The sequence below is a fragment of the Meriones unguiculatus genome, chromosome 14, assembly GCF_030254825.1.
Source record: "Meriones unguiculatus strain TT.TT164.6M chromosome 14, Bangor_MerUng_6.1, whole genome shotgun sequence".
In the NCBI taxonomy this organism is placed as follows: Eukaryota; Metazoa; Chordata; class Mammalia; order Rodentia; family Muridae; genus Meriones; species Meriones unguiculatus.
In genome coordinates this window covers 63,966,664-63,986,996 of record NC_083361.1, presented here as the reverse complement: position 1 = coordinate 63,986,996, position 20,333 = coordinate 63,966,664, and the positions used below count along the sequence as shown (strand labels likewise).

General features: G+C 39.8%; 1 protein-coding gene across 7 annotated transcripts in view; it reads right to left on the bottom strand.

Annotated features, from left to right (window-relative positions):
• Akap13 (A-kinase anchoring protein 13) overlaps positions 1–20,333 on the bottom strand; it is a 277,674-nt gene that overhangs the window by 134,690 nt on the left and 122,651 nt on the right. For all 7 annotated transcript variants that reach the window (XM_060367369.1, XM_060367370.1, XM_060367371.1 and 4 more), the window contains exons 6-8: positions 18,710–18,902; positions 11,060–14,156; positions 7,328–7,452 (exon numbers count right to left, since the gene is read on the bottom strand). In XM_060367369.1, coding sequence (XP_060223352.1) covers positions 7,328–7,452; positions 11,060–14,156; positions 18,710–18,902 — 3,415 coding nt within the window. The remainder of the gene's footprint in view (positions 1–7,327; positions 7,453–11,059; positions 14,157–18,709; positions 18,903–20,333) is intronic.

Genomic DNA, 20,333 nt, shown 5'->3' with positions numbered 1-20,333 from the left:
TGTATATTACCCAAGAAAACAGCATTACACTTCAGACAAACACATCTGTTTGGGCGTTACGTTGCACTAATGGTTATCTATATGCCATGTTAAAAGTACTGTGACTATCTACATATGCTTCCTTGCTTTGCTTATGTTATATGAATGCTAAAGGCAGAAGCAATAACTAGCTTTCTAAAAATGCTCTTTATATTTGATGTAATATACTGAATAAGAAATGGAACTCGTCTTACTTAAAAATAAATGGAATCGATTCATAGGTAGATTCAGAGACTAAACATTTGAAATCAATACCCCTGAAATGATTCCACCTGCACAGAAAGATTTAACCCTTCAATGGTCAACAAGGAAGCCAACATTAGGAACCTTCTTCAATTATATACCAAATAGAAGAAGTACTCAATTGCTAAAGTTATAGGTAGTTATATAACTCTGAGGAATGTTATATATTTCTTAGCATATTTTTCAATTTTTCTACTAGAGAAGCCTTATCTAAAAGGCACAACAAAGCAGTTAAGATATATAATGTCAATAAGTTGGACAGGAACTTAGGATTGAAAGCAGTTTTCCTAAGATCACCTCATGATGGCTCTTCCAAGTTTACTAACAAAAATAATGTTTATACTGAAGATGGTTATTTCCAGCACATATCACATAAAAATAAAACATCAGTATTTAAAAGTAAATGTCCTTAGAGGGGAGTTTTTACTCTTGAAAGGTTGATTCTAATAAGTAACCTTAGAACTATATTTTAGCACTCAAACTTGGTCTTATTTATTGGTTTAATAATTTTCTATTTTCACTACAGTACGAGCCTGACAATGAAGAGTAGCTATTTTCATGTCAGAATATTTGAGGCCAAACATAGGACTCAGGAACATGAATGAATCAAACACTGAGCAAATTACAGGGCACCTTCAGAATAAACATTAAGTGACATGAAAATCCAACTGATCACTACTATAGCCTGGCACAATTTGATCATTTCTTTCCAAGAGGTTTTTTTAAAAATCCACTATCCACAGTCTAAACATTAGGTGTGACGCTCGAGTGAGCTGAAAATGAGGGAGTAAGTAACCTGCAGCTTATAAAATACCTATGTTATATGCAGAACTACACTGACTCCAGTCAGTGCAAATAACCAAGTAGGCAACAAAACCCTAAAGGAGAACCTGAGCCTCTCCACACATAAGCAAAGTCACTCAGGTAAACAGATGAACTGCGATTAAACCCTGGGTTCCATTTATTTTCCTCTATGATTGGCTACTAGTCTCGGTTGTCAATATAATGAAGTAAGCACGAACAAGGTGAAGCTACCACTGTGTGACATGGACAAAACAGAGTGTGGAAGAGTTACATCCTGTTCTTTTGTCTCAAGAGGAGGCGATGTGAGGATGAACGTAATTCCTTGAAAACACCTGGATCTCTGAGCTCCAGGTAAGACCTATCTGTACACCAAATTCCAGCCCAGCCATGGGTAAGAAAGTGAGACCCTATTTCAAAACCTAAATAAAACAGGTATATGGGTTGCCATACACCTGAAGACACCAAAGGAAAAAAAAAAGTGGAAAACATTTAAGGGAAAAAGTGACCAGTTAAACATTTTCTTTGTTACTGGAAGTCTCTTTATAAATCTGTTGTGATTGTCCTTTGGTTCAACATACAATATATACCCTAACACTTATGAACTTATCTCAATATTTTTCAGAAGCATATACTGGTCAAAAATTAAGAGCTAGAAAAAAAATATTAGATATCATCAGAGAGAGACCAGACATGAGAAAAAAAGAATACCAGGAAATTAAGTCGGTTAAGGTCATTTGAAAATGTATCACCAGATCATTATACCCCTAAATATGTTATCTCTGGATTGTGGTTTTATAGTCTGAGATCTTCTGGAGGCATGCCTTTTCCACAACTATACTGAAGATCTGCAGAAGCAGTGACTGAAAATTTTTCCACTTTTAGGACTTAGAGAAAATTGTCCCAAAACACAGGGGTAAGCTGCCCTGTGGCTAATGCTGGCTATAGCATTGTACCCAAAAGTAATAATTAAGTGGGAGGGAACTGGGATTTTTGTTTTTAATGTCAAGTGTGTGTAAAGAAAAATTTATTGGCAGCTCAGACGGAGGCCAATTTTACTTTTTCTGGGGGGCCAAAAAGACCACAAATATATATGTAAAAATGGTGGTGGACATGTTCTTTAACGTCCTTTTTAAAAACTGAAAGCTCTTAGTAGAGTAGCAATGGTGTAAATCATCTTGAAAGTGTTCTTAGCTTTGCAGCTAAATTACTGAATAGTCCAGCAACAACGGTAAGCTCTTCATGCTGAGCATGAAGGCTGGGAAGAGCCAACAGGAAGCAGAGAAATTTTTAACTCCTGGAAATTGTCAGCTCCTGGGCATATAGAAACAGAAGCATACCCCTCAAGATGAGAGGGCAAACTTGATGTTTCCACTAAAAATGATGAAAGGACAAAGAACTGTAGATGATGTTAATACGAGGCAATCCAAGATCAAGGCTGCAGCGATCACAGCTTTGAACACTACATTTAATACTGTAAAAATAACTAATAGAAATTCAGTTAACTGATGTCTAGGTGTGTAACTATAGAAAAGAGGAAGACAGTTCTGACTGAACATGCTTTCTTGATTTGGGGAAATGTGTAAAAGAGAATACTTTTCCAGTAACTTAATCCTCAACATATGGGATTTTACAGTTGTCCTTGAATGCAGTTGCTCTAGAGTGCCTGGCTCCTAGGCCCATGGGCATCCTGACAAGATGCACCAGCTTTCAGGATTAACTGCTCCACATTGTTAATAAGCTTATGCAATGAGCATTTGGGAAAAGAATTATTTCAAAGATCCCTCAACAAACAGATACTACACTGAAGCAATCTCTTTCTGCATGAACTGGGCCATACTTTACAAATAAAAGATTACACAAAACACTATCATTTCTCCTGCTTCCCACGTGGTATGAAGCACTATGCTTTTTATGCCATTCTTTATGAAGAAAAAAAAATACAAGCCTAGAAAAACATTAGGATAAATACAATCTTGATGATATTTAGATGTAGCCAAATACATAATAATAATAAAAACACACAAGATATTTAAAATCAAAATCAACTTTGATCCTAAACCAGAAAGGGAAATTTCTCCCACTGTAACAGAAAGCATGAAGAGTTAACATAGTGGGTTAGAGTTTGAGTATGTAATAAAGTAGATTTAGGGTCACTTGTATTAAAGAGAAAAACCCACCATAAACCAAGTGAATACCCTCAGGATGACTCTTCAAGAAAGAACATTATAATGGAAACATTTAGCAGTACAAAGTTGGGTTACAACCCAGATGACAGTTTGACTAACAGTCGAACAAGGCATTTAATTACCCTGAATTACTTCTATAAAGCAAAGGTGTTCCATAATCTTTATAGTCATTTCAAATTTTCAAGGTCTCAGAAATAAAGCAAATATCACATCTCCCAACTTAACTTATTGTATGATGTTATTCCTGAAGCTTTTATCATGTAAGTTAAATAGAAAGAACAGAGCCTGAATCCTTATCTATTTCTTATTTAAATGAATAGGACATCAGAAAATGAAGGTATTAAGTAATAATAGTAATGCTAAAATGGAGCTGTACTTGTATGTCAGGTGGTTCTGACCATCCACCCTCAATGGTAAAAAGGCAATAGAAGATAATCTAAAGAACCCTGAAATTAGAGACATATGTAAAAGAATGCAATGTTGAATACTAATAAAATTTTTGCAATAAATAAATAACAATCTTAAAATGCTATATGTGAGTGAACCTTATGTGTACATTAATGACTTTGTCTTCTGGATTGTGAACAATTTTCAACCTAAAGATTTCAAGAACTCAGTGGCATTTAACATACAGGTTTTTCCTGAGACTACACAGAAACACCAATGTTAATATTGCCTAATTCCTGTATATACCATGATTTTAAAGCACCTGGTGTCCAAAGATGGGCTTCTACCACATATTTAACTAGTCTAAGGAATAAGAAATATGGACAGTTTGGTTTACATTTCACCAATCAGATCACTGGACTAAGAAAACAAGAAATCAACCACAGGTCTCTGTTCAAATGGATTATATATTTATACTTACTAGTAAACTGCCACAAATTCCCTATCATTCTAGACTTCCAGGTCATCAGACAAATGCATCTGTTCTGTTTTCTATTTGGAAAAGAATGAGTCAATGAAGCAATAATTCAATGAAGCAATGACTGGCCTATTCCCAAGGTCAAAACAAAGCTTGTGTATGTGTCAGATCATTTGGATTAAATAACATTAAACAAATGCCACTCCACCCCCAACTACCATCACAAACTCAGTCAACCCTTTCCCAGATTCAGACACTAGAACATAAAGGCTAAGATGATGAACAGAGATGAGAAAATTGAATTATACAGAAGCTAAGCCAAAAGTCTAGTTTAGGACAGACAGAACTGAACTCTGTTACACAATTTACAGTGTAATAATTAGAGGTTACACCAGAGAACAATGTTTGTTTTTCTGTTGCTTTGTGAAGACTGAGTCTTGATATGCAGAGCCCAGACTAGCCTTAAATTCATGGCAATTCTCCTGACTCAGCCTCCCAAGTACTGGCACTATAACCAACTTAATATTTTTTAAAAGGAAAAATGAGAAGAGAAAAGGGAATGGAAAAACGAAGACATCTGCTCACTTGCTTGACTTTTACTGGTACACAGTATTCTTTTAGCTAGAATTTAACATGCTACTTGATGGTAGTCCACTACCAGTTTTGTACAGCTCATGGGAAAAAAAAATATCTAAGAGAAGATTTTACAGTTTTTAGTGACTGGAAAAATTTGAAACAAAAATATTTAATGCTGTGAACATGACATGGAATTCAAAATTCAGTGTCCATACACAACAGTTCACTGAAGCACAGAAACATTCACTCATTTAAATATTTTCTACTGTTGCTTTCCTACTGTGACAGCAAAGATGAGAAGCTAGAACAAAGGCTGTATACCCCACAGAGCCTAAAACTTTTCAACAGACCTCGGTTCTTTCCCAACTCAGTAAAAACATAGTTAATGGATAAAAAGAGAAGAAATGATTTTCAAAAGAAAGTAAGACACAGGAAATGCTGAAGCCTGTGTCCATGGGTTGGCCTTTCAATTCATAGCAGAGAGAGCAAGTCTGGGGACAACACCAAGGGGAGAGGTGAATGGTCAGATTTTAATCAAATTCTTAATAACATTTCCAACACAGAAAAAACCCTCATTATTTACACCCGAACAAACTTCAAACACTGAAAACAGTATTGGCACGTTTTCTGTACCAAGTAAAAGTGGATACAAAATATAAGGTAAGAGATTCTCTAAGTCCTAAGTTAGACAGCCCCAGATTCCACCTGTTTGATGCTAGTCACATGATTCTTCTAGGAGTAAGTCCTTTTCATAAAAATGAGGTATGCTGAGAAACCAGAAAAGTATTCTTTTGCTCAGCAACTAAAACTACAGCAAGAAGTAAGAAAAGAACTAGGGAAGGATAAAACAAAACTAGAGGCATCTGAATTCAAGCATGAGTTTGTTCTTTTCCTTTTTTAGGAGCTTCTAGGATAAAGACATGCACCCACAAATTTTATATTCTTGTTTCTTCCCTGGGAGCAAAAGCAACATTTATCTGAAAAATGCTTGCTATACAAGCAAACACCCAGGCACTAGATAGGAATATTATCTGCAAAAAGGAGCGGGCAGGAACAGCCAGTGCCTTACCACCGTACTCCAATAAAATGAGGCTTCGTTATCATCTCATACACATCAAGCAGTTTGGGATGAACAGTTGTGTTTACCTCTGTGGTAATTTTAATAAAAAATGCCATTCTGGCCTTCGAAAAGCAAAAATAATACACTGTCAGATCTAGCCAAGGGACACTGTCTTTCTAAGGGCAGTGGCAGTGAGCACATTTGTTGGTTGGCTTTCTAACAGTCTGTCTTTGACTCCAAAGCATAGAGCACAAGGTCTTCTCAGCAAGTTTCCTTGATGGGGAAGCCAGCAGTAATTTAAATCAGAAGAAAAGTGTTTTTAAAGACCCACTGAAGGAGTTGTAGGGATGAAGGTTAAGAGCATGTGTTGCTCTTCCAGAGGCCCAAGTTCCAGGCCCAGCACCTACATCACTCTAGCTCCAAGGGATCCTACACACTCTTATGGCCTCCGAGGGTATCTGCACTCATGTGCACACACACTCCTACCCGAGTAATTAAAATAATAAATCTTTTTAAAAACTCCAAATATTAAATTTGGAATGATTTACATGGCCCAACAATTCCACTGCTAGGTCTATAGAAACACATCTACATAATGTGTCTGTGTGTGTCCCCAGAAGCCATAAGCTTTCTTATAGTCCCAAACTTAAAGCATTCCAAAATAGATACCTTCTTTACAGTGAAATATTATCTGCAACAATCAATGCTGCGACATGAACAAAACGTCAAAATACTATGCTAAGTCACTGAAGCCAGCTAACACGAGCACATGCTCTATAATTCCGTTCACATAAAGTTCAAGAATGGGCAAATGTATAGAAAGCGAAATTAGATTCTTGACTGCCAGCAGGCATGGAGTGTTTGAGATGATGATACCACATCAAGAACTTAAACCGGCTCGACAGAAAGCTCTATGGTTAAAAGCACTGACTGCTCTTCTGATGCACTCTTCTGGGCTCTGTGGGCACTGCAAACATGATCCACATATATACAAGCAAAACAAACAGGCATAAATACATCTCAAAAAATGAAATACAATGGCGGGTGCATGATTCCATAACTATAAAGAACTAGCAAGCATATTTTATTTGGATGGTGGTTTTGCTAATGTATTGATCCTCATGAATCTGCTAAGAAAATATTTACTCAACTTTCTTTGCTAATAATGACATTCTTCATATTTTAGACACTTGATACTGAGTTTCACAATGGAGACATATAATTTTTAAAGTCAGATTTAATGTCCTTTAGTAGAAATCCTCGTTGTATCATGTCACTGCAATTCTTACAACAGGGTAAAAGTCTTGTGCTCACAGGGAAAATGTTTTTCACTGTAATCTCCAAAGGATTCATCAAGGAGAGAGCATTCTAAAACTTTGATGACAACCAATGCCAGTTTAACAATAACATACCATTCACTTCAAAAGCAGAACAAGAAAGAAAGGTAAAAACCACTGCTATATCCCCTCCTGTAACAAAAGCTACAGTTATAGACCACACAAGCCGACCAAGCTAAACACACTTTGTCCTTACAGGCCTGCAGATGCCACTTACCGCCTGGGTTCCTGGGCCTGGCTTCATTTTGAGTGTAGTAGCTCCATTTCCTACAGCCTCCTCCTCAGAAGCAGCTCTGGTCTTACTCAGATCCACCTCATCTCCAGCTTCAATGCCTGGCATTTCTGAAGAGAATATGGGTTTGCAATGAGTGCATCTGATTTAAACAAACAAGGTTCCTATATGCTTTAGGAACAAACTATACAACAAACTCCGGGTTTCATATGTTTTGTTTGTTTTTCCACTCAATGGCAGGAGCTGGTGCCATTTCTAACCCCGTGCAGAGCTACTCCTAATCACATGTTCTGTGACTTTAAATGAGGCTAGAGCTAAAGAAGTTTCAACTCACTGACTATGGAATGACCATTTCATCGGTGACTTCTCATGAAAACTTATGAATACTTCTTTGACAGATGGGCAGTCCATTTTCGACAAAATTACAGCAAAAGATGTTTATACAGAGAAAATGGAAAGCCACTGAGAATGAGATAAAAGCCCGTGGGACTAGAAGCACTCACTGCCCCGATCCCATACACAGAGGTTTCTCGGTGTAGGCCTAGCTGTCATGGAACTCACTCTGTAGACCAGGCTGGCCTCAAATTTACCAAGATCTGTCTGCCTCTGCCTCCCAGGTGCTGGTACTAAAGGCACGTGTAACGTGTAACCAATTGCCCAGCTTACTTAAAAATACATTACAGATCCTGGTCTATACTGTCACTTTAACCAATAAGACGGGACAATTTCAGTAAATTTTTTTTGTTTGTTTGTGCTTTTTGAGACAGGGTTTTTCTATATAGCCCTGGACACCCTGGAATTAGCTTTGTAGAACAGGCTGACCTTGAACTCAGAGATCCCCTAACCTCTGCCTCCATGTGCAACTACCACCTGGCAGTAAATTTTTTTTTTAAACTATTGTTTCTTCCAAAAGCAAAACACAGTTTATATATATATATAAACTCTTTTCCTTCTGAAAAAGGCAACAGTAATAGTTTCTCTTACCGAGCCACCACATAGTCAAGCAAAAGCAGGAAGTGATAATGTTGCTTAAGACAAATTTAGTCCTCTGACACTTCTTTAAAGGGGAAAGACTGATTGACTAGTCACAACTTACCTTAGTATTCCAAATATAAATTGAAATGCTATCTCATTTTCATGTGGCTTTTAATAATATAGCAATGCCATTACTCTGGCAATAACACACTCCCCATAAAAGATAGAGGAGGCTTCTCTCATCAAAGAATATCCCACATTAAAATTCATTTACACCAATAGCACGTGTGACCGTCCAAAGGTCTTGGAACGATAAACGGTCATTTCTAACAAAAGAGCATTCAAAACTCTTTGTCTTTTCCTACACTTACACGATCTTACTAGCAATTTAAAATAGGTATTCATGTTTGTTTGTCTAGAAAATGAAAATCTGTTAGCTTTTGTACAACTAAGTTTTATTTAAAAACATTTGACTAATCCCTTTACGAAAATCCCTTGAGGAAAACATTTCTAAGAGAGAGAGAGTAACTGTGTGTGGAAAGGTTGGGAGGGGGGTATGGTTTTTATTATATCCGGGAACGTGATTCTTTGCATAACCTCAACTTTCCTATACCTAATCATTGAGAAATATGCACCAGCTACAACAGTAAAACATTGATTACTGAGACTCTGGAAGACTGGCTTGGTTTGGTCAAGCACTGACAACCTTCTGAGCACAGTGACCAATCAATGCTTTTGATGAGGCAAGGGTTCACATTCCCTTCTAACAGGCTTCTCCCAATTCAACAGCTAAACCTGACTCATATGAATGGAATGCGAATGCGATCTTTACAAAAAAAATACCCTTGGCTATGAGATCACACTCAGGTGCTTTTTTCCTAAGGCAACATAACCAGGGACTTTCCTCAACCCTGGCCATTTTGTGAAAAAAGCACCGATTTCTTCACTACTGGCTACTTCTTATTTATTTATTTATTTTTGTAGTTAGAGACTGAGCACCAAGCTTGTTATAAGTCCTTTTGGTGACAAAATAAGTAAGCCACCTATGCAAAATATGCCAACGCCAACATCATATAAACTTTTAAAATTTGCTTCTTCAATCCTTAACAACTTGCACAACTTCTCAGTATCTGTACTACAATTATAAATACTTGAAAACAGAAGTCTAAGATTCTGCTGGGTTTTTTTCTTTTTTTTTTTTTTAACCTTTTTTGATCCAGTGCTACAGATACATACTTTATAGCTTATAGTTGCTAGTTCGTACTTTATACTTTATAGTTGCTAGGGCCAAATCATGACCATAGAACAAGAAAGAGAAATAATCCCATTCAGGGTGGCCAAGGACAGAGCACCCAAAGAAAGGCAAACAAGCAGGCATCAACTTACAGCCACTCCCATGCTTCTGAAATGTCAACCTGCCAAAGCCCCCAAAATAGACTTGTTGGTGTGCCTTGTTTTAAAAATTAGAGACCTCATTTCAATGTTGAGATAGAAGTCAGCCTAAAACAGCACTAAATCGAAAGACCTGAAAGTCACCAAAAACAGCACTAAATCTAAAGACGTAAAGTCACCAAAAACCCCCACCTCAGCTTCCTTAAATCACTCAACTACTGCACTGGAAGTTGGGGTTTAAAACAGCTAAAAAGCCCCTCATCAGGGCATAGGCACTGTGTTTAAACATCCTCTTCCCAAAGAATTTCTTTTTGTTTGTTCATTTCTCTCCAAACCCCACACCCACAAGTCTAACTTGCATTACACTTAAAAACATTGCCAATAGTTAAAAAAAAACTATATATATATATAAAAAAAAACATATCAGACCATGGTAAAGCTGGTAGCAGGTGGTGGTATGAAAGTCTGCATTCAACTGACCTTCAGGGACTTCACAAGACAAGATTGACAGCCATTCCGACTCCAGTTTCAGCTTCAATCTCAAAGGCCATAAGAAGCTCTATTCAGCGAGCTCATTCCACTGAGCAATGGTTTCTCTCTGCTCTCTCTGGACATGGTTACCCATCGATGGAACAGGCTGCTTGTGTTGAGCAATCTGCTCCGTGCAGCTGCTTCACTGAGATAAGCAGGCACCAGGTCTGCCGAGTGACAGCAGCAACCAGACTGGCCTTGGGCGGAAATCCTGTATCCTATCCCCTGTGCTGTGCAGGACCCTGAATTCCCAGACTCTGCCCAAAAGTAAGCAGCAAACCTGGAGGTCTACTCCTCCGGCAGGAAAAGGAGGGAGTAAACACGCCCAACTTAATCAATGACCTAACATCACCATTTTAGATATTCATTTAATATAGTACTTCTCAAAAACAGCTGTTCATGAAACCAGACTGACTTTAAATTCTCTTTCAATACAGATAACTATGACTTGGAAAAGTTTCCAACTTGTAAACAAAGCACATTCACTTCAGTACTGTGCTCTGAGGTTCTAAAGAAAAGAACTAAAGTTGTTTGATTATCTAACACCGTCTAAGATCCAGGTACTGTCTTCCGGATTTAGAAACGGCTCCAGCACAACAGACAGTGTAGGCTTAAAAAAAAAAAAAACCTTTGTAGCTATAATACAGGAAGTAAAATCTGTCCAACCCAAGATGACACGTGTTTCCTGACAGTACTGACTATTAACTTGGCAGTTTACACTACTGAGCAAGCAAGACCTCAACCAACATCGACAGTCTTAGAAGCAACAGACACATGCTTCTTAAGCTGTTAGTTAATTGTTTACATTGCTTTGCCTACCTGGTGCTTGCTCAGGACTGTTGACAGGTGGAATGATTTTCTTTGGTTCCTCTGCCTCAACAACACAGTTCCCCATGGTTTCTTCATGAGCATTATCCATCTGCAGGGTCTCTCCAGGTAGAAAAGCACATGGACTCTCTGTGCAAACAGTCTCTAGCTGCTTAGTCTCTGGACTGGATGGTGAAGGATTACTGATTTCCCCCTCAGTCATCAGTATGTTGGAGGCCTTGACTTGCTTGATGACAGCCTCCACTATATGAGTGGCAATCTCCTCTATGGAGTCTGCGCCCTGTGCAGCTTGGGCTGAGACCATTCCAAGTACAGTGGTGGCATTACTCTCCACTCCCGGAACTGAGGCCTGTGTGACTTGCTTCATACCAGCTGGGAGGACACTGTCATTGAGAACTGAGAGCCCTGTCTCTGCAGGGAGGTCCCTGGCAAGAGGCTGCATTATTTCTTCATCGTCTGGGGCCTTGTTAGAGATACTCGTGGCACAGCTGAGTTCTGTTCCCTCCAGTTTCTCTCTCTCGCAATCAAATGGTACTATCTCTGGGGTCATGACTTCCTGTGAGTCAGTGACACCTTTGTCCAGTAAAGCTTCGGGCACACTTGGAGTCATTTTCTTCTCTTGGTTTAACAACTCTAAAGTTGGAATGTCTTTGATGCAGTGTGATGGATCCTTTCTTCCGGGCTCAGCAGTAGCTGGTAAAGCATGAGCAGCTGTAACATCCACCATCACATTTCTGCTTACCTCAGAGGCACTGGTTTTTCCTTGGAACTGAGTGTCCTTCGTACCAACATCAAGAGCACAAGGTAGATCACAATGGAGTGCCTCAGATGTATCTGGCAGCAGACTCGGCAACAGGGAAGAGCCACTCTGCTCTGTACACAAGGCTTTCTGCTCTGAATCTGCAGCCAGACTTGCTCTTGGTGGCACCAGGCTCCCTACAGCCCCACCTTCAGTTGGCAGCGAGGAGACCTGCGGGGCCACTTCCTTGTTGTGCTCAGTTTCTGTTTTCAGACCGGCAGAGGGTGTGTCTGGTGAGTTGCTGTGCTGCACAGCTTTCTCCCCGGCACACAGGGCTGGCATAGGTTCTTCACATAATCTTGGGATCTCCTGTTCAGGAGGCAGTGTTTCCTGGTTTTCCCTTGACATTTCTGAAGAAGGCACATCTTCTTTAACGGAAGAACATCTCATTGCTTTATCCTTATCATCTTGCTCCAGAGCTGTGGAGCTTTCTGGAACCACACTGCTACCTTCTTCAGGCAAAAGAGAGTCAGAGGCCAAAGCAGCTTTGTCCACACTTTGTAGTGAAGAGTCACTCAGAACTTCAGGTGTTGCTTTTGGGCCAGGACCCTCATGTTCTCCACCAAGGCCTGCAGGGCTGGTGTTCCCCATGTTGGTCTGAAGCTCTACAGCAGACGGTGCAGATAGGCCGGTGGCTCTGTCTCCTAGCTTATCCGTGTCATTCAAATCTCTTCCATCTGGGCCATCTCTACAAGCTGCAGCTCTATGGAGCTGAGGAGTTGCTGTTCCCTTTTCTTTCTGGGAGGGGACAAGAGAGAGTGCGTCATCTTTGGTTACTGATTCACTCTCTGGACTGCTTGCCAGAGAGAAACTGCTGCCGGGCGGCGGTACCTGGTCTGGCACTGTTTGTTTCTCAGTTTGGGGGACAACTGAAGGCAGACGTGAGGCATCCTCAAGCACAGTCATTAAAGGTGTATCTTGTTTCAAATCTTTCCCTTGGTTCTTCGCACCTAAAACACAGACAGGACAACCCCCCGCAGGTTCCTGGGTGGTTTTCACAGTGTCAGAAGTGACTGTGTCAGCTTGTGGGTCTTCTGGGCAGAGGGCGGTGCACAGATCTTGCTTGTCTGGCTGCACTGTTGTGCTTTCGGGCAGGCTAACTTTACCACTGCTCTGCTGTACAACTAGCTCACCACTAGAAGTCACTGTGTTGTGCTGACATGCACACTCAGCACAAGATGGGCCAGCTGGAGAACAGAGCAGTGCCTGGCTGTTCTGGCTCTGAGCATGCCATGAGTTAGAGTCTGACTTTTGTTTTGGCATCTCATCTGGATTTGGCCCGGAAGAGGTTAAACCCAAGGGTGATGGTGTCTCACAAAGGCCTGCACGGGGAGTATCAGGTTCTGGTCCACCCGACCTCTTGTCTTCTGCAGCAGCTGGGAACACCTGAGAGCTCTGCTCACTTACAGTGTCAGTGTTCTCCTCACAACCGCTCCCCTGAGCTTCCTTTCCTGCTGCTTCAGTGAGGATTTCTCCAGGACTCAATGCAGGCAAAGACTCGCCAGGTGTGTTAGCACCCAGGGCACTGCTGGCAAAGACATGGCTTATAATATTGGCTTTTTCCACAGGTTCACGTACGACCTGAACATCAGATGCCTCAGCTGTGCTAAGGTCCAAACTATCAAGTCGTTCCTTCGTGCCTTCCCCCAAGTGAGGCTTACTGTTCTGGGTGGCAGCATCTGAGTTCAAGAAGCCTTGTTCCGGCTCCCCTGCCTTCTCTGGGGCACCAACATCTGTTGAAGAACTGTCTAGGAGCTCCTGTCCAGAAGAGTGCTGGCAAGCACCTGGCTCTGGGACCATGACTTCCTGTAGCACACTGCCCCTGCTGCTTAGTGGCTGCTGATCTGTGGCCACTCCAGAATATTTTGTTCCAGTTACTTCATTTCTGTTTCCACAGGATGGAAGGCCTTCTGTGCCCTTTGCTCCACAGTCGGCTATGCTCTCAAGGCAGCTGACTTGATGAGGTGCAGACCTGGAGTCCAGGGCAGATGCTGGCTCCACCTCTTCCCCTTTTCTCCCCACATCTTTATTTTTCTTCTGAGAACAGACTACATTTTCTTCCTCAACCACATGTGACAAATCACAGAAACTTTCAGCCTTTCTCCCAGGACTCCCTTGGCAGCATGGAGTGCTCCTAGCTTCTTTGGAAGAAACCTGTTGGTGCTCAGACGGCTCTGGTGCACAGAGAAGGAACTGGCCATCTGTCTCTGGTGGATTGGACACACTAGAAGAATCTTGTGTTGTCACCATTAAGGGGGTAAGATTGTCCATCTGCTTCAAGTTCGTTTTCTAGGAGAAAAATCAAAGACACTTCTAAAAATTTGATCATTCAAAGAAAAGAGGAGGGGAGACCTGACCATGAGGAAATAAAAAAGTCACTGATAACTGTAAGCAACTGTAAGCAAACATATTGTTAGAATTGTCTTTCCAGGTCTTTTCAGTTAATATATGATGTAATACCCTCCACCCACATCTATATATCCATTGGGATGTTAAATTTTATTTAGGTTATACTCAAGGACTGATTTCCATATTAAAAAACAGATTAAAAAGTAGGCCTCAAAAGCCTTGTTTTAAGAAAGCACAATGAACATCCTCAAATATCAGTCAGTGAGGATCCTTAGCTCTTTATAGGAAAGGAGTCTACTTCACTTGCCTCAAAGATTAATGTAAAACCAAAGCCTAACCACTTTGAAAACTCCTTTCAATCAAAATATTCAGCCACATAACTACGTCCCCAAAATATGCTCAAGCCATTATACTTACACCTTTAGAATTAGGGATTCTATGTATCAGTTTGATAAATACTAAAGAGAAAATATAGCACCAAACATATGGTACCACCAATACCAAACTCTTACCTACTATCAAGGGTGCTGTGGCTTCAAGATATTAAAAATCCTATCAAAAAATAGTTTTTGGCACCTTAAAATTTTTGGGCGCCAGGTATGGTGGCATACACCTTTAGTCCCAGCACTCAGAAAGGCAGAGGGAGGTGAATTGCTGTGAGTTTGAGGACAGCCTGGTTCACAAAGCGAGTCCAGGACAGCTAAGGCTAAGGACAGCATAAAAACCCTGTCTTGAAAAAAATTAAATAAAATGGGGGGGGGTAATTTAGTTTTACTTCCTTCTTTTCCGAGAGAAGGCCTCACTATGTAGGAGGTACTTGCTATGTAGTCAGGATGGCTACAAAATAGCTCAATCTTCCTGTTTCTATATCCCGACTACCAGGATTATAGGCTCAAATTAACATGCTCAGCGTAAGAATGTTTTATGGTATATAAACAAATACGCACAATAAGAAATGGCTAAAACAATCATAGTTCATCAATGTGATAAAAATAACAATACTGTTACATAAACTATGAAGATAGTCTATCATCTATCTACCTACCTACCTACCTGATCTTCTGTTACTGAATTCTTATGTGTGTTACAATGTGAAAAAACTAGACAAAATTAACAGTCGATGAAAATTTATATATTAAGCAAAAGTGCCTCGCTGTTGATAATGCATCTCTCCTTGCAAGGGCTTAGATTTCTATTCCCAGAACCCTGCCTCAGGCAGCTTGCAACCACTTCCAACTCCAGCTCAAGGGAATTTGATATCCTCCTTCTGGCGTGCGCACATGCACACGCACACACACACACGCACGCACACACACACACACACACACACACACACTCTCTCTTAAAACAAATCTTAAAAATAAATAATACGAAAATATCATGAATAGGCAGACAAGCCTCAAGAAAATTAAGACAACCAAATAGAGTTGGACCTTCAATAAATTTATAATATCAAAATTCAGCAATTCTTACAGTACTACTTATTTTGTACACAATTATTTTGAAATACCTGCTTTCCATTTATTATTTATCTATTGCAATAATTTTATTACACAACCACTAGCATGTGTCATTTACTGGTTTAATCTGTAAATATACTGAGTAGTATATCATCAGATTGTTCCTGCAAAAGCTATTGTAAAGTTTGCAAATAACAGTAAAATGTATTATCTTTGCTAAAATCCTTTTGAAAGAGTATACCAAAAACCAGATTCTCACTATATATGTGTATGCTGTATTCACTAACAGTATTCAAAATTAGCCTCCTAAGAGTTAGGACAGCAAATCAACACCTTTAATGAAGGGTGAACACTGCAGACCAGAGAAGCAAATAGACAGTGCTTCCTAAAGAATGGTAGAAGCAGCAGTGAAATGTGCAGGCTGAGTTTTCCCAATTATATGATCATCGTTTTTTAGTTCAAAGGCAAAAAAAGTAATTACAGACAGTCTATTCAAAGGAAAACAACATGATGGAAACAAGTATCCTTCAGAAAGGCAGAAGAAGGCTGGAAAGATGGCTCAGTGGTTAGGATCAATGGCTGTTCTTCCAGAAAACCTGGGTTCTTTTGCCAGTACTCACAAGATGGCTCCTAGCTGTCTGTAACTCCAGTTCCCGGGAATATGATGCCCTCTTCTGAATCACAGACGCAGACACATACAGCACATGCACATGATGCACAGATGCACACAATGCACATGTATGATTCACAGACACAGACACACAATGCATGCACACAATGCACACACACAATGCAGGCACATGATACAGACACACAATGCATGCACACGATGCACACTCAAAATGCATACACTTGGTGGAGACACACAATCCATGTACAAGATCTACACACACATACATACACAATGCATGCACAAGATGTACACACACACAAAATATATGCACATAACGCACAGACACACACAGTGCATTCATACAATACACAGACACACACAAAAAGAAAATATTTAAAAAAAACCCAACAAGAAAAAGAAGACAGGAAGAATAAGCCATTTCATATAATCCTAGTGTAGAATTGTTTTGGCTTGCTCATCTCAGAAATAACGCCTCTGGCAATTGAGCTGGCCCTAGATGACCTCAAACAAAATTATTATCAGGCTGTTTCCAAATCAAATCAGCTCTGAAATAAACTGGGTGGAAAAATGATCAAAGCTTGGCTTCTCAGATGCTACAGTGCAGAGAGATGTGCATATGTGACGTCCATATTAACCACAATAAATGCTACCACGGAGTCTGTAATGATTTTATGTCTGGCAGCCATTTTATCTTCAATGCTTGAGTAGATTATAGAATCCTTATTTTTCAGATGTCTTTTAAACTGTCAATGGTCCATGTAAACATGGTAGCTCTGTCATCACTCATTGAACAGTGGTGAAAGGGTTTTCCTAAGGAGTAAACTCCCTTCTTGGTCTTTAGCAACAATCTAGAAACTTTGGTCTCTTTTAGTTCTAAAACATTAAAAAAAAATTTTTTTTTCACGACAGGAAAATTTTGTTCTATTTGCTACACATTTGTACATCTACAATGCCTATGAGTATCTTTCATTAATTCAGAAATTTGTGAAGAATTTAAAGATCCCTCTGGGCTGGCAAAATGGCTCTATGAGTAAAAGCACTTGCCATGCAAGCCTGAGAACCTGAATTTGATCTCCCAAATCTAGAACCAAAGGAGAACTGACTCCTGTGCCTTCTGACCTCCACACACATGCCCAATACCAAGGACACATGCGTATGTCCGTGTTTGTGTGGGCCACCTAAGGCGTGGGGCCTGTCCTTAAGTGTGGTTTGTATAACCAGGGGGACACTATTGGAGAAAACGTAATTTTTCCTTTGTGAGCAGTTATTGAATGGAGGTAGCTTCTGGGTTAGGGATGGGAGCTCATGTCTAAATTCCTTTTTGGTGCTGGAATCCCATCTGGCTTAGATCTGTGCAGGCCCTGTGTGTGCAGCTACCATATCTTTGACTTCATAGATATCTAGCTATAAACCCTTTGATCTACAATTGTGACTTATATGCAAGAAACACTGGCCCAATAGAGGCACAAAGTTATAGGAGCAACTAACTACTGAAAGGATCTTTTAAGGCCCATGAGATAGAACCTATGTGGATATTACTCAGGTGGCCAAGAACCTGAGACTAGGTAGGCCATGGGCTTAGGGGAAAATCAAATACTACTTTTTTGCTAAAGGAATGTAGCAAAAAGATGACTCCTAATAGCATTCTGCTTGACTCATGCATGGATCAGTATCTTGCTCAGCCATTATCAGAAAGCTTCCTGCAGTAGATGGGAACAAAATAGAAACCCACTATGAAACAAAGTGCAGAGTTTGAGACTTTGAAATATTCAGTTCTAAATGGGATGTCTCCATTAAGTCCCTCCCCTCAGGGCTCAGACAACCCTGTGGGAGATTATAAGAGCCAATGGGAATAGAGGACACCAAGGAAACAAAGCTTTCTCTAAGTAAAAACAAAGTGAAATCTTAAGCCTCTACTGCTGGAATCTGAATGTTAATTCTGTATCTTAAGTGGCCACTGACAGTTTGTTTTCTATGCTGTTATAAACACCATGACCAAACCCAACTTGGGAAGAAATGGGTTTGTTACATTTTACAACTCTCAGATGTAGTCCATCAATGCAGGAAGTCAGGACAGAAGCTCAAGTAGTAACCTGGAGGCAGGAGCTGATTCACTGTAGGAGATTTGCTTACTTACTGATTTGCTCCCCACAGCTTGCTCAGCCTTTTTATATAGCCCTAGACTACCTGCCTAGGACTGAGCCCTTGCAATCTAATGTATGCATTTCTCAGTTGAGAAATAACTCTAGCTAGTGTCAGGTTGACAAATACTAACCATCATAATAACAACTGCATACTAACAATGCTTTATAAATTTATATTCAACCACAGCAAGACTCACTGGGGGAGGAAGATAGGCAGAGGCAGACATCTAACTAAAAATGAAAACTTTCCCTTACCATTAGCTGCTGTTGGATATTCATAAGTTTAGAAATATGTCCAGTACAAGTGACTCCACGGGGTTCATGATGTGATTCAGATTCAGAAGTCAATGTATAGATGTCCAATTCTCGATGGTGCTTCACTGAACAGTCTCCATAAGGGATTTCATAGGATAAACTGCTCCAGGAATCTGGCTCCCCAGCATTTTCCCTGGAAGCAAGCAATCTTTTGTTAATATATAAATCTTACTAGCAGGCATAGGTTTAATCTCCTAAGTATGATGCAATATTCCTGATTGCTTTCTGAGCCTTCAGAGCAGAAATGGGTTCATGCAGCTCCAATGATTCAAGTGTGTGACAAGTATCTGTATCATCTCTTCCTCTTTGCAAGAGAACAAAAACGGTTTAAGTGAAACCTAAAAGACAATTTCCTAAGGATGTTCTTTTGATCTAGAGAGGAAGTATAGAATCTTTAAATAGTGAATATCATAATAATCAAATAATGAACTATAAGAAATATGGCTTCAACCTGGTTTTCAATAGTAGCAAGACCCATTAAGACTGGATGATAAATAGGTCCACTATATGCTAACAAAGTCAGTTCGGTTCCACTAGCAGGGAAGAGCCAATCACCCCAACCCCTGTAAGATACTCCTGTGAAACAATAGGTAGAGGAAACACCTTCCAACTTCTTGAAGTCACCTACACAGGGAAAAACAATGCTATATATGCTATTCTCATCAACACACTTACAAACTCCTGTTTTAAAAAAGCTTTGCTCCTAGAAACTTAAGCTAATAATAATAATTTTTTTTTCAACTTGGAAAACAAAACTTGGTTATGTGGCTCCGTGACAGAATACCTGGTTACCATTTGCAAGAACCCTGCGATCGGTCTCTAGCATAAATAAATAAATACATACATACATGCATACATACATAAATCACCAAAACCAAAAACCAAAATTCAGTTTTTCTCAACTCATGTTGTAAACATATGTGGAATATAAATAAAGCTCCTATACAGACATGAACAACAACCCTCCTAAGACTAAAAGCATGAAACTATTTTTTCTGATAAATGTCGGAAACTTCAGATTTAGTAAAGAGGGCAGGTTTACTTGAAAATATTTTAAAACAAGCGAACAAGAAAGGAGTAACAGGTTCTCTCATCGATGTTCTATTATATCCACTGGATTTGTTCAAGACAAGTGGGCTTCTTTACAGAGGTCACAGCACTTCCAGCTTTACCTCTGCTCACATGGTCCACCCATGTCCCTGTCTGCTTACTATGCATCTGGTATACTGGTTTTATGCTGTATGAAGCGATTTACCAGTTTGAGATGAACAGGGATGAAGGACACAGTGTATCACACAACTTCTTGTTCTCACTGTATATACTTTGGCATACATTTCAAGTTAAGGAGTCTCTTCTGGTTTTGGATGCACATCTTGGAAGCTCTAATCCTAGGTGTTCTGTCCTTTCTTGTTAGTCAGTATAATGCACAGAGCTGTTATTTCTGTATTCTAACCCAAAGTACTGAATTTCTTGGTTATATGATGCTATAAAGTGTCCTACCTCCTCGGGACCTTAGTTCTATAATCTGTACACAGAAACATGACAATTCAAACACTGTTTCAAG